The sequence below is a fragment of the Oryzias latipes genome, chromosome 13 (genome assembly GCF_002234675.1).
Source record: "Oryzias latipes chromosome 13, ASM223467v1".
NCBI classification, from domain to species: domain Eukaryota; kingdom Metazoa; phylum Chordata; class Actinopteri; order Beloniformes; family Adrianichthyidae; genus Oryzias; species Oryzias latipes.
In genome coordinates, this window is record NC_019871.2 from 19,002,239 (window position 1) to 19,016,772 (window position 14,534).

The 14,534-nt window shown below is 39.7% G+C and overlaps 1 protein-coding gene across 1 annotated transcript in view; it reads left to right on the plus strand.

Moving 5' to 3' along the window:
• The first annotated feature begins 423 nt into the window (after positions 1–423).
• Positions 424–14,534, plus strand: part of LOC101160334 (solute carrier family 12 member 9) — an 84,218-nt gene continuing 70,107 nt past the window's right edge. The window contains exons 1-6 of the mRNA XM_023961527.1: positions 424–942; positions 7,195–7,329; positions 8,587–8,724; positions 9,992–10,309; positions 11,825–11,932; positions 12,006–12,117. Coding sequence (XP_023817295.1) covers positions 720–942; positions 7,195–7,329; positions 8,587–8,724; positions 9,992–10,309; positions 11,825–11,932; positions 12,006–12,117 — 1,034 coding nt within the window. The 5' untranslated portion in view covers positions 424–719. The remainder of the gene's footprint in view (positions 943–7,194; positions 7,330–8,586; positions 8,725–9,991; positions 10,310–11,824; positions 11,933–12,005; positions 12,118–14,534) is intronic.

Consider the following 14,534-nt stretch of genomic DNA (forward strand, 5'->3'; position numbering starts at 1 on the left):
TTTTTCAACCTTATTTGTTTATTTATGTACAAAACGAGTCAGGGTAAAACATCAGAAATGAGCATACAATAACAAAAATGGCGGAGTGAAAAAAATAAAATTAAAAATGGGCAGAGGCAAGGCAAGAAACAATTTAAAATGACAACAATTTTGCAATAGCTCTGTAAAATGCTGTTGCCTTTTTTTAAGAGACTTAAATTAATCTGAAAAGTAATTTAAAAAGATAGTTAAAGGACAAACATGCCGTAACTAATGCGATTTTAAAGGTAGAGACCACGAGACAGTTGCAAAAGCGGAACATGTTCGCATTATTTCAAAATAAAATATTCGTGTGATGTTCAACAGCGACAAGTGTCTAGCTGTGCTTTTATACTGAAAGTTCGATTCGGAAGTGGCTGGTGTATCACATGACTTTCTGTCCCACAGATAATCACTACATAAACTTAACCTCAATGGCTGCACTTTAGGAAGCTGCCGGCGTTTGCTGGATCTGATATTTCTATCGACAAACTGCAATTGTCATTATGTCTGTTTACGGCGCTTTCCGATATGTTTAAAAATAAATCCAAAATAACCAGTTTCACGCCGCCGAAAGTAAACTTAATCGTGAGGGAAAAGAAGTGAAACTGATTTAGTTTTTTAAAAATGTTTTTTAAGAATTAATTTTTTTTTAAGAAAAAGCAGCGGGATAGCCGCGTTCACCTTCAGACCAGACCAACATGACGGAGCGGACCCCCCTCCTCCACTACCGGCTGTGCACCAGCGTGAATGAGTCCGAGCCGCGGTCCCCCCCGGCCGGCCAGGCCCCGGAGCGGCGGCCCGGCAGCCCCCGGGCGAGGCCCGCCGGCCCGCAGCGGCAGCAGAAGAAGCTGTCGACGTTCTTCGGGGTGGTCATCCCCACTCTGCTGTCCATGTTCAGCGTGGTGGTGTTCCTCAGGATCGGTGAGTTCAAGTTTCACCAGGAAAGAAAACAAACAAAAACAAAACAAAACTAGGTAGTAAGTTTCTGTTAGAAGTTTTCCAACTACACACGTCACAAATCACCAGGTTAACTTAAGTATTTCTGAAGGTGATGTCTGTTTTGAGCTTTATCATGAACTCAGTTTTAGGATGAGTTACTTTGCAGAAATTATTCTTGAATCTGTTTTATCATGAAAATGCCCAACTGCTTTTAAGACACAATGTTAGATGGAAACCACGGGAATGGAACCATCAACCTTGGAATCAGTACACAATACAAACAAAATACTTGCGTCCCTCTCATTGTCAGAAAACGATCTCTATAGGACCTAAATCTATGTATATAGCATATCATGACCTTAGAACAAGGACAACAGTTTGGTCCCGCAGTGAGTTAATGTTGCATCAATTTTGAAGTATATAAACTAGGCCAGCACAATAAATTGTAAATATATTGTTATCGTGATATCCAGCTGTGGAATATGCATAACGCAGAACACTGTGAAATTTGCAATAAATGGTATCCTAAAATTTGCCAAAACAATCTTATGGCAGCTTGAAGTATTTAACGAATCAAATAAACCCTTTTATCCATTTGACCAATCGGATGGACTCCTTCACATTGTTGACTAATCGGATGCAGCCCTTTATGTTAGATGTTTGCCTCCTTTGTAGACGAGGGTCATTTAAGTTATGTTGACTCTTATTTAAATTAAACTGTTGCAGTGAAATGAAAATGATGTTTTTGGTTGTCTTGGTATTTGTTTATCGCAAGTTATATCGTCATTGTAATATTGATCACTAATATTGCAAATCACGAGTTTTTCTCATTCCTCATTCCTCATATAAAGTATGTTTACTCTTAACACCATGCTTTTATGATTCTTGTTTAAAATGCAACAGCATAAAATGACAGATAAAACCCCTGACATTACCACATAATTTTACATTTCTTCTTGCAATGTTTTATGAATGTTAGTCATATCATATTTGTCATGAGCGTAACCAAACCTAAAGATGTCATGTGTTTTTTCACTTCAAAAGGTCTGGGACTTGAACGGCAAAACATTTCATCCCCTACATGCTGTTTGGACAGTTAGTTTTTTTTATAGATGTTTGTCTAAAATGATTTTCTGGTGTTAAAAACCCACTTGGATGAAAATAGTGTTTTTAATATGTTCTTGTAGCATTTTTCTGATGAGGCCAAAAACAGTGAAAAAACTAAATAAGAAAATAAAGGGAAAACCTATATAACTCAGTGTTACTCTAAGTCAATCAGGCCTCTGTGTAATCAAACTGTTCAGTTAGGAAGCAACTCTGACTGACAATCAATTTCATGTTTTTGTGCAAGTGGAATAGACAATAGGTGGAAATAATAGGCGATCATTAAGACACCTCCAAAAGAGGAGTGGTTCTGCAAATGGTGACCACAGACACCTTCTCTATCTCTGTTTTCTGGCTGATGTTTTGGTGACTTTTGAATGCAGACATTGGTATCACTCCAACGGTACCATGAGACGGCGTCTGCAGCCAACAGTTCGTCCAGTATGGCATACCAATGCGAGCTATGGCAAGAATGTTTGCCGTGTCTGTCACCGTAGTGTCCAGAGCATGGAGGTGCTACCACAAGGCAGGCCAGTAAATCAGGAGACGTGAAGGAGGCCTCAGGAGGGCAACAACCCTGCATCAGGACCATTACCTCCTCCTTTGTGCAAGCAGAAACTGGAGGAGCACTGCCATAGCCTTGCAAAATAACCGCCAGTAGGTCAGAAATGTGCACATTTCTGCTCCAACTGTTAGAAACAGACTCCATGAGGGAGGAATGAGGGGCCGACATCCGAAAGTGGGAGTTATGCTTACAGCCCAACACCAAGCAAGACGTTTGGCATTTGCCAGAGAAGAACAAGATAAGCAAATTCACTACTGGTGTCCTGTACTCTTCAGAGATGAAAGCAGGTTCACACTGAGCACATGTGACAGACGTGACAGAGTCTGGAGACACCGTGGAGAATGTTCTGCTGCTTGCAATGTCCACCATGACCAGTTTGGCAGTGGCTCAGTAATGGTTTGGGGTGGCATCTGTTTGGAGGGCTGCACAGCTCTACATGTGCTCAGCAGTAGTAGCCTGACTGCCATTAGGTACCGAGATAAGTTTCTCAGAGACCATTCTCTGTTCCCCAGACCTGAATCCAGTAGAGATGTCATGTCTCGGTCCATCCACCAACCCACTGTTGCATCACACACTGTCCAGAAATTGGCAGATGCTTTGCCCCAGGTGTGGGAGGAGATCCTCCAGGAAACAGCCCGTTGCTTCGTTAGAAGCTTACCCAGGCGTTGCAGGGATGTCGTATGGGCACGTGGAAGCCACACCCACTGCTGAGCCTCATTTTGACTTAGTTCAAAGACTTTACATTGAGGTTGGTTCAGCCTGTAGTGAGTTTTTCCACTTTAATTTTGAAAATGATTTCACATTCTGACCCCCACAGACTGATACCTTTCATTTCCATTAATACTTTTTGTGTAGTTGTGTTGTCAGCACACGCAACTTTGTAAGAAAAAAGCATTTAAAAAGAAGATTGCATTTGTCCCGGGATTGGATGCCTTTTGGTAGAGATCCCTTTATTTTTTAAGCAGTGTATAAAGAAATTTAAGCTTAAACCTGTGGTTTTGAGTATTTCTTTATTCAAATTGTTTTAAATTAGCGGCAGACACAGAAGTGCAGTTTGAAAAAGAGCTTATTTGTGATGTAAAAAATACACAGGGTAGGCCACAAGCTCTCTGCTCCACTCCATTCTGATGCGTCCTCTAGCAGACGACTAGACCCATGGACGTCTTTGTTTTCCTCATCTGAGCTGGAATCTCACAATTTTTGTTGCACCAGTAATGTTACGTTGGGCGTGTAAGGAGCTTTAAGCTAGCTTTTTTCTTTTTTTCTGTGGTTAAGTTTTTTTCACGGTCTAATTTTGTACATGCTTTTCTTTTCCTTTGCTGGTCTTTTTGCTCTTTGTTCATGGAAAGTGATGTAAAACATTAACGTTTTTGTTTTGAGTCTCATTTGCAGTGATGTTCTGCATATTGAGAACTTCTGTGCTCATCTTCTGACCAGCCCATCTTTGTTCAGCCTTTGTGTGGTATAATTGGATTTTTACATGTACACATTGTGACTCAGGCCTCTATGGTTTGACTTTTCTGTCTTCAGGACTTCCTTTAAGTCACTTTTGAGCTGAATTTAGGGCTGACTCTCATTTTGGTTTAAACTGTTTCTTCTAGGTCTTTGCCTTCAGAGAATTACATACTTTGTTTAGAATTGTCCTAAATCCTTTTTATTAATCCTTTCCTCATTGATGATCAATTTGAGTTTTCAAATTAATAGAAACATTTTTCTATATGAGCTTGTGAAAACACACAGTAAATGCGTCATTCACAGTCATTCAGTTCAGTTTGTATTGCAGCTGACGATTTGTGCTTAGTTTGCACAAAGTTCATGTGTTGCATTGCAACTTAGTTAAAGTTTTATTTTGAAAGGCTGGGTCACATTATCCTCTGCTGTTAAAACGTCTGTCACCTGCTTCACAGGTGATTGTGATGGTGGACCTGTCAAAATAAAAGCTTCTCTTTCTGCATTGGAACAGGTCAAAGTTCTATCTAAAGCTTTGGAGCTGAAACTATACAAGACAGCGACTCTGCTGACATCTATCATTAAATGGACAGTTTTTGTCTTACTGTTTGTTCTTTATGCTCAGTTGTTGTCCACTCTTTAACCCCCCCCCCCCCCACCCCCCCCACCCTCAGTCTCGTGAGCTGTCAGCTGGTCTCAAACAGAGACAGAAAAGCCTACAGATTCAGGACTCCCCAACTGCTGATCTGCCGTTTCCACGTTAGACTGAACAGGAACTGGCAGCTGTTTCACTGTGGATGTGAAACTTCTATCTTTTGCCAGATGTGTCATAAATATCCGAAGAGTTTACAGTTAAAACCAGAAGTTTATGTACATTTCTTTTGAAGTCCCTGTGGTTTATTCTTCCCTTTGCTGTCTGACATTTAGACACATATTTCAGGTCTTAGGTTGGTTGAGATCTTTTAAATTTCCTGCAGAAGTCCTCTGTTTCTTTCGTTTTTGTTCTTTAGCGAGATGTTTTTGTGCATTGTCTGAGTGACTGGTGACTTTGCTTTTTAAACGAATGACCTTGGTGTCTATCCGCAGGGTTTTTCAATTCAATTCAATTTTATTTGTATAGTTTAGTTGTATACAGTCGTCTCGGTGGGCTTCGTGCCGGTAATTGTAAGGTAAACATACAATCAAAAAGGATCATAAATGCATAGAATTCAATAGGATAATACTAAAACTTTAACTAAAGAGACTAAACTAAACTGGCATCCCTGCCCTTAGACCCCCGTTCGCGGTAAGAATAAACTCCTGAAAAAAAAAACAGATTCTGAAAAAAAAAAAAAGAAGAAACCTCAGGGGTGTCCATATGAAGGGGCACCCCCCAGGAGGGGGAGTGAGAAAGAGGGAGAGTACATGAATCGCACTGCACCAAACAGAGGCATGGAGAACTAATTGATAAGTAATAATCAAGAATAGAGAAGAGGAGAGTAGAAGTAGATGAGAAAAGAGGACAGAACCCCAGTGCACCATAGTTTCCCCACCTTCAAACATCTAGCAGTCTAGTGACAACTTTATTGTTAAATTTAATTTAGACAAATTAACAGTACGGTAAATATTCTCTGAACACTAGCGAGTCTGACAATAAGCCTGTCCAAAGAGGAATGTTATAAGTCTATCTCTGGTTTACTGGACTTTATTTCTCTTTCTCCTGAGAGATCTTGTTTAATCCCGTTAGCTATGAGGGCTTCTGTGATGGTTTCTCCAAAACATCCATTTTGGGCTTTTTTTAAAGTCCTGTTTGCGACTTTAGTGGCATTCTGCTTTACATGTGGAAGCTTAATTCGTGCCAAGCCTGGAAATTTCTGGCTGAGATCTTCAAAAATTTCCCAGCGTTTCTCCTTCCTGATGTTGCCATTAGTTTTTTTTTTTAGTTTTTAAGTTCATGTTTCTTCCTGCAGTGAAACACTTTCATGATGGTGGACGTCACTCTAAAGAGGTTTTTCTCAGGATGCTGAACATCTTCGTGTCGCTGAACATGTTCAGTGGCTTTTTACTTTTTGTAAGGTAGTTTAACTAGATAAACGTCAGGCATCTGATTTTTCACATTTCTTTTTAGGATTTCCTCAAAAGTGTCTCAAGAGGACATGTGTTCAAAGTTTTTTTGTTCACCTAATAAGCCACTCTGGTTAAAATTGTATTTCTGGTGTTTTTAACATTTTCTTGTGGCATTTTCCTGATGATGGAGGGCATATATAAAGAACATAAACCATAAACCTTCATTTCCGGGTATCATTTTATTCAAATTCTTTTGAATCAGGCACAGATGAAAAAATATTTGTTGAAGTATTTATTTCGTAGAAAATATACTGGGCATACTTTGTTTTCCTCGTTTGACCTGGCATCTGGCTCAAGATTGTACGGCCGGATGGCTCCAATATTACTAAAAAGACTTTGTTGCAGTGGTTATGTTAAGTAAGGAGTGCTCTTGGCTCACAACAATTTGCATGAAATAAATACTTAAAAATGCCATTTTAAACATAATTTACTTTATATATTTTCTCCGTCATCAGACAAATGCCCCAAAAACCTGTTAAGAAACACCAAAAATACCAATTTCGTAAGAGTCTAAGACTGAGAGGAACTGAAAACAAACGTTGGGATTTCCTAAAATTTCTCTGAACAAAACTTTACTTCAAATCTCTTTATTGACTCTAAGCATATGCAGATTATGACTTCATTTTTTTAATTTTAATTTCACAAGTTAGTGACTTGAAATGGAGAAAATAACTTCCATTCCTGCGCCACATTAGTGATAAAGAATTGTGGCTTAAAAGGAGGAAAACCAAGTTCCTGTTAGAAGAAACAATCCGAGCTCTTCACTGTTATAATGGTCTACTAACCATTTTCTTCCAAATGTTTCACAGTGGAACTTTACATTAGATAGTGTGAACTTAAAGCAAACAGCAAAAGTGAGTTGTTTGTTTAGAGAGTGGTAATTGTAGATTGATGTGTCCTCCTGGGGCCCTCTGGGGATTTTCCAAAGAACTTTTCATCTCATATCAGTTCCTGAGCTCAGCTGCAGGGGGATCAATAACTGACCTGACTGTGATGTTTTATCTTCTCAGGGTTCGTGGTGGGACAGTCTGGATTGTATCAAACGATTGCCATGTTCCTGGTTGCCTACTTCATCATCAGCATGACCGTGCTCTCGGTCTGTGCTATCTCAACCAACGGGGCTCTGGATGCAGGGGGAGCCTATTGTATCCTTTTTGACTCACATGACCATTGGCGTGTGACTGCCACCATGGAAGTATCTGGAGAACACAGGCGTGTGGATAGCTCGGTTCACCAAACACAGAGGATTTGTTTCTCTGTTCAGATCAGGCACTGTCCCAAACTCTCAGTGAAGCTTGATTGGATCGTCTTCATCTAGACAAGCCTCAGCGAAAGAGGAAGCTGTGTCAACTCCAGCAGGACTTTCAAAGCTTCAGCAGCAGCATTTATGGAGATTCTGCCATTCTTCCTCCCAGCAGTCACCTCCTTGTCTTATTAACCGGTCCTCACTTCATCTGTAGTCACCACAGACCATCATAACCAGCATGGAATTAGAACCTCTAAACAGTTTTTAGACGTCCTTCTGCTGTGCTTCCTAACCTGAACATTACAGTATAATTGAACCTTTCTTCTTCTTTGACTCACACGTCTGTTCCTTCTTTATCCCCCATTCTGCTGGCTTTATGAGAAGCAAACATGTAACCGTTTTTCTTACCAATGAGATGCCAGGAGCGATCATCATAGACATATTTCCTTGACAAGATCTCCTCCAAACTATTCCAGGTTTAGTAACTTCAGCTTATCATGACTTTCTTTGGGTTCACTTGTGGCTCCTCATCACAGCAAACATCATCTGCCGTGTTAGTTTCAGTGCTGTTATTTAAAGAAAACATGAGGAGGTCAGATGTTCACACACTCGTACACTGTAAAGGGATGGTCTGTGTCACACATTCTGTTTCTTCTCTGTCACTTTTCAGGTTAATGCAGCAGCAATAATACTGAATGAAGTTCCTTCAAGCTCCTCACTGGTTCCTCTCTGCTTCAACACTTATGATACTGAGTGCTAAACAATTTTGTCATCTGCTTTCTTTTCACTTATGTCAATGTAATTACCGGTAGTTACTTTATTCACATTTTCTTGTTTTTATGTTTGCCATAAAGACATTACTGTTTGGAATTAAACTTTCTTTTGATTTATTATCATAAATCGCACTGCAGCCTCAATTATACTCTTTAGGACATGGAGTTTGATTCATCTCCATATTTATGTTTTATTAATTTCAAATTTGAGACATGTGTGCCAGATTATTGATTAGTCTGAGTTGTGTGTCAAGCTTACAGAGTCAAATCAATAGCATAACAAACTGATCTCATCATAGCATCAGAGTGTATTCCTGTTTGTACAGCTGGCGTAGTAAAACTGGCCATCCAAAAGCTGAGGAATTTCTTAATGCAACACCCAGACATGATCAGCCGCGCTCTGGGTCCGGAGTTTGGTGGCAGCATCGGCCTCATGTTCTTCCTGGCTAATGTGTGCGGCAGCGCCCTCTTTGTGCTGGGTCTGGTTGAAGCTGTAATGGACACGTTTGGAGTCCCAGAAGGTGAACTTTCATTCAAACTGGAATTTAACGACATTTATGCAAATATGATTCAGATAAATTCATTTTAGCCTCAAACACAAAAGGGGTTAATACAAATATACACCTTGTGTGTCCAAAGATACGTAACCCCCCATTGAAACAGTAAAATCTGGATAAACAGAGAAGCCTTCAGCTCTGGAATTTTTGGCTGCAAGATGACAACAAAACACAATGAATTTAATCGTTTCAAAACTTTTTTTTATCTGAGAAATTGATATTAAAAGAAAAGGGTTTATTTATATTCTAGAATCACTATCTTTCTGTGTTTAATTGAATTTTGCCTTTAATGGATTTTGTTTTTAGTCAGATGCCAAATCACAGCAGTTTTTCAGGATTTACTGACATATTTCCTATTTTAAGAAATAAATGAAGCCCTTTTTTGTAATTAGATAAATAAAAATGATTTACTGATTCTTTGTTTTGATTACTATGACATCCATCCTTTTGTTTTTTTTTGTTTAATAATTTTCGTATGCATATTTTGGACATGAATGCAGAGTGCATTTGTGATGCTTAAAAAAAAGACTAAAGATTTGGGAAAACCAATGACAGGATGATTTTAGATATGAATATATTTGTTTTCCACCATCCATTAATTATTTATGTTAGTTAGATTCTGGGTGGGGTCAATGAGGGGACCGAAGCCAGGGCCTCATTGAGCCGGTCCCAAGCCCAGGTAAATACAGAGGGTTGCTTCAGGAAGGGAATCCGATGTAAAATCTTTGCCAAACCAAATGTGCGAGTCAGCAGACCTACGATATCCATACCAGATCAGTTGAGGCCCAGGTTAACAACGACCACCACCGGTGCTGTACACCGACAGGGTGCCGGTAGAAACAGAGGTGATGAGGCTGTAGTGAATACGTTCTTTGAGAAGAGGCGGGACCATAGGGTGACCTATAAGAGTGGATGTAGAGGCATGTGGATAGACTACAATTTCTGTAACCTGAAGGAGATCAGGGACTGCAAAGCAGTGGTTGGTGAGAATGTTTCCAGACAGCATAAGATGGTAGTGTGTAGAATGACTCTGGTGATGAAGAAGAAAGAAAGGGCACTGAAGAAAAGACAGAAAGCAGAGCTGGAGGTTGTAGAGATAAAGATGCTGATGTTCTCTTTGGTTGTTATTTTAGGATCTGTTGGTCGTTTGTTATGCAGCAGTTATGCGGCAGGCCCCTGTGCATGTTATAAAAATAATGTTCTCATGGACAATTTCTGTGTTTTACCCCAGACGGCACGGTGGCTGCAACTTCATATCAGGTTCTGCCATCGGGTTACTGGTGGTCTTTGCTTTACGGCACTGGCATCCTCCTGTTGTGCCTCCTGGTGTGTCTGGTTGGAGCCCATATCTATGCCAAGGCCACCTTCCTCATCTTCCTGATTGTCATGGTCGTTTTGGGAACCATCCTTATCAGCTTTTTTGCTGTGTCGCCTAAAACCATTCTGCTACCAAGCTCCAGTTCTTCTGCTAATGGGACCGGCCCTGGTTTCCCCACTACTGCCAATTTTACCGGCTTCAAGTTGGACACTCTGGTTGGAAACCTGGAGGGTAAGTGAAGAAACTGCTGGGTTAACCAATGAACTGCTGGGATTCAGTGGTGTTTTAATTGTCAAATGTCTGATATTTTTTGTTTTCTTATGTTGACTTTAAGCCATGGGAATGGCACAGCCTTGATATGGGTTTAAATTAGGTGTGGGTTTTGCTGATTATGTCTTAATGACTAGTTCGTTTACACATCAATGAGTGTGTCAGAAAAGACGGAATAGATACTTAAAATCGACAGTAAAAGTTGATGATTTAATCTGAGGCTTGAGTTCCAAAATGTCACAATAAATTCCCAGTTTTGTAAGTTTGGACAGAAAACAGGACTCATTTCTCTTCCTACTAACTTCCTAAAATCTTCCTTTTAACCCAAGTAGGGCCAGGTCTTATTTCCCAAAAGTTCCCAAAGTTTATTTCTAAACTTTGGGAAAGTTTTAATCGCATGGTTTTTTTGGAAATGTGCAAAGAAAGAAAAAGCTGCTAAAGTGACAAAATAGATATAATATTAAGATTCTAAAAAAACATCCCCGCTGTAGTGGTGAAAACACCAGATAAGAGACAGGAAAGTCCTGTGAGTTGTGCCTAAGATCATGACTGAAACGTTTTATGACTGATGTGGACGATCTTCTTCACTTTACTGTCATACCACTTAGATCTTGAAAAAAAGGTCAGAAATTTACAGTTTGAAGGCTGAAAATCAAATGAAAACTTCAGTTCAGTTTGAAATTCCTCTAAAGTTTACTCATTTTTTTGTCAAACACCATTTAAAACAATATTTGTTTTTAGAGCAAAACTTTTCCAAAGGAAAGATTTTCTTTCTTTCAAACGAAGCAGCTCCTCTTTTTCCGTTAAGATACACTAATCTGATTTGTCACCAGTTTATGATAACAAACAAAGGATCAACAACACTCAGAAGAATCTTGTTAATGCAATCTCTGCAGATAAGTGCCGAAGTTAACATAAACCATTTCCGGATGCAGGTCATGATTCCTCCTTGCCTGATCCATATCCCTTAGCACCAACTCTGCAGGCTAAGAACACAGTTTGATTGATCTTTTAATTAAATCTTGTGCATGTTCTCTGGAATGTGTCCAAGAAAAACTGTCCAGGCACTCCACTCTGTTTACCGGGATTTATATTCAAGCACATGATTACTGAGCTAATTACTGTAAGTCAAGCATGCCCACGTGGAAGCCTATAATAAACCTTATGCATTCTCAGGCAACACATTCTCACTGAATTTTATGGTGAGCGATGAGATTTGGCAGAATGTTTACCTGAAAAAGGCGCAAGTGCTGACCGCACAGGTATAATATTAAAAAAGAGAAATGTTAATTTATTGCATTTTATAACTAGTTTTAAAAAAAAGCAATTCATACAGAAACCAGTCCTTATTGCTTTTTTGTGTTCTCTGGTGTTATAAAGTTTTTTACACTAAATAACAGTAAGAAAATGCAGTAGAACAGTTAAGCGTGTAAGTGCACCTGTGGTCTTTTGACCTTTCATTTCATTTCTCTGCAGCGGACTACGTAATAGATTACACAACAAAGAAAATGATGACCTTTGCCACCGTCTTTGCTGTGATGTTTAATGGCTGCACTGGCATCATGGCAGGCTCCAATATGTCGGGTAAGCAACTGTCTCCACGTGTTGAGTCAAAAGGTACCAGGGGACTTGAGCTCAAAATGGTTTTCTCCACCAGGCGACCTCAAAAATCCCAGCTACTCCATTCCTCGTGGTACCATCACCGCAGTCATCTTCACTTTCATCATCTACAACCTGCTGAGTGTTCTCGCGGCCTGCACCTGTGATCGGTTTGTGACAACCTCACTTTTTTGTTTTTTATCTAAAACTATTGAAACATGTTTTTGCTGTATTTTTAAAGAAGCCAACACAAATTCTTAATTGTATAAAATTTTAAAACATTTTAGGTATTAGTTGGTTTTGCGAGTGGTTTGAAGGGTTTTTATGATGCATCTGTTCAACATGCAAAATAATATAAATAATGTGAAGAAGCATTTAGCACAGCTGTCTTTGATTCTTTATCCAGATCACCAACCTTTTTGAGAATGAGGGCTATTTTATGGGGTCTGAGTAGTACGTAAGGCTACACAGGACCTGTTTTCTGCTAATTTCCAAAAAAACAAACAAACCACTGACTAGTATAATGATGGTTCTTAAAATAATAATAATTAGCAGTAGTTATTCTGACAGTATGAAAATCAAAATATATCACATATCAATAGTAATTATTTTCCACAATTCTAGTTACTTACTTAAAAGAAAAATATGTATAAACATGAAACATTGATTTTTTTAAATTTTTTTTTCATTTTTATGTTTATCACTTAAACAGCACAAACGTGCAGCCTGCGGGATTTAGGGGGATTTGGGGAGTGTCCGTGTCTGACACGCCTGCATCTCACCTACTTCAGCCCTACTTACCCTTACGTTTTGTATAAGTGTTGTCTATGACCCGCCACCTGCAGCATGTCTGTAGAAAGAAATGTACATAAATATTTTCTCTCTAAGGTTTCGTTGAGTGGTTTATGACCTCAACATTCCGTGCTGGTCACAGACGGCCTGTATCCACTCGTAGGGGGAATTGGAACGAAGGCTTGAATCAAAAGGGGTGAATTTGTCAAAACCCTCAAAATATTGGGAGTAGAAGGAAACCAGTCAAAGTTGACCATGTAAATTTAAACATGACACAGGATCGTACCAGATTTTATTGCTTTTTTGAAAGGCAGAGGTAGTTAATGGCATAATTTCTCACCTAAATGGCAGCAATTGTTTTTTAGGCGTTTTGGCACCACCAAGGGCAACCAGGGGGAGCACATCTTTTCGGAGTGCCATAGACAAAGATTATCAGTTCTCAGTTACCATACGCTGCAATAGTAAAGCTTCTAGATTAGTTAAAAGTTGACAAGAGTTGTTATGGTAATTTATGCAAATATTAAAGTTGTAATGAAGTTTTGCCATTTGGGCCCTCGTTACATTTGAACTTGGAGTGCACAGTCCACAAGTTCTTCTCCAGGCCTCAGCTGCTCCGCTTCAAGGCAGTTGGCTTTGAGAGCCCTCACCCCAAATTGTACTCCACCTTCAGTCCCCCTTGCCAGAATGTTGTTGGCTATCATCAGCGCAGATGCAGGCTGATTGAGTGTCTGCTGGCCTGAACACTCGTGTCACAGGAAACATTGCACACGCCTCATGACTAACAATTACAAAAGCATCTTTTAGGGGTGCAGACTGTTTCAGTTTATCCAGAAGCTTCCTGGTTTTTACGCTGCTTCACTTCTCCATTTCATTGATTGAATCGTATTGATTTGAAATGTGCAAATCACAACAAACACTAAATCCTCTTTACATATCTCCATTTGCATCTGTCCCAAACAAAATGACGTAAGCAGTCTATTTGCTGGCTTTGCGATTTTGCTCTCTGTTAGTGATCTTAGTATATTTGGTCTGATGTTTTCTACTGTGTCTTTATTTAGGAAATAGCCAGTAAATCAAAGGGATGTGATTTTAGCGGTGTGGAACATTACAGAAGATAAAATCTGTTGTTATTTTCTTTACTAAAAAGTACCCAACAAATAAAGTATAAGCATAGCATAAGTTCAGAAAAGATTGAGGAACATTTTCTACAGAGCTTTGTTTATCACAGAAGTTACGTTAAAAAAAATAACCAGCAATAGATGAAATTCAATTCAATTCAATTCAATTTTATTTGTATAGCCCAAAATCACAACAACAGTCGTCTCGATGGGCTTCGAAGTAAAACATGAAATCAAAAGGATCACGAATACAAAGAGTTCAATAGAAAAATACTAAAATGAACTAACAAACTGACTAAGCTATACTGGCATCCCTGCCCTTAGACCCCCCTTCGCGGTAAGGAAAAACTCCCAAAAAAAACGGATTCCGGAAAAAACGAAGAAACCTCAGGGGTGCCCACATGAAGGAGGGATCCTCCCCCAGGACGGACAGGCGATTTACCAGAACTCTTAGAGAAGAATTAACTTATCTAAATCTACAACTACATATATAAAAGTCCAGCAGACGAGCTTCATCCAGCCGTGGTTGTGGGGACAGTCAAAGGCGCGAGTCGAGCCGGAGACAGGAACCACAGCCAGGTGTAGGAGCAGGAGCAGAGACGAGGTACTCGGTCAGGCACAGAGCAGAGACGAGCCAGAGATGAGCCAGAGGCAGGATCCACAGCCAGGTGTAGGAG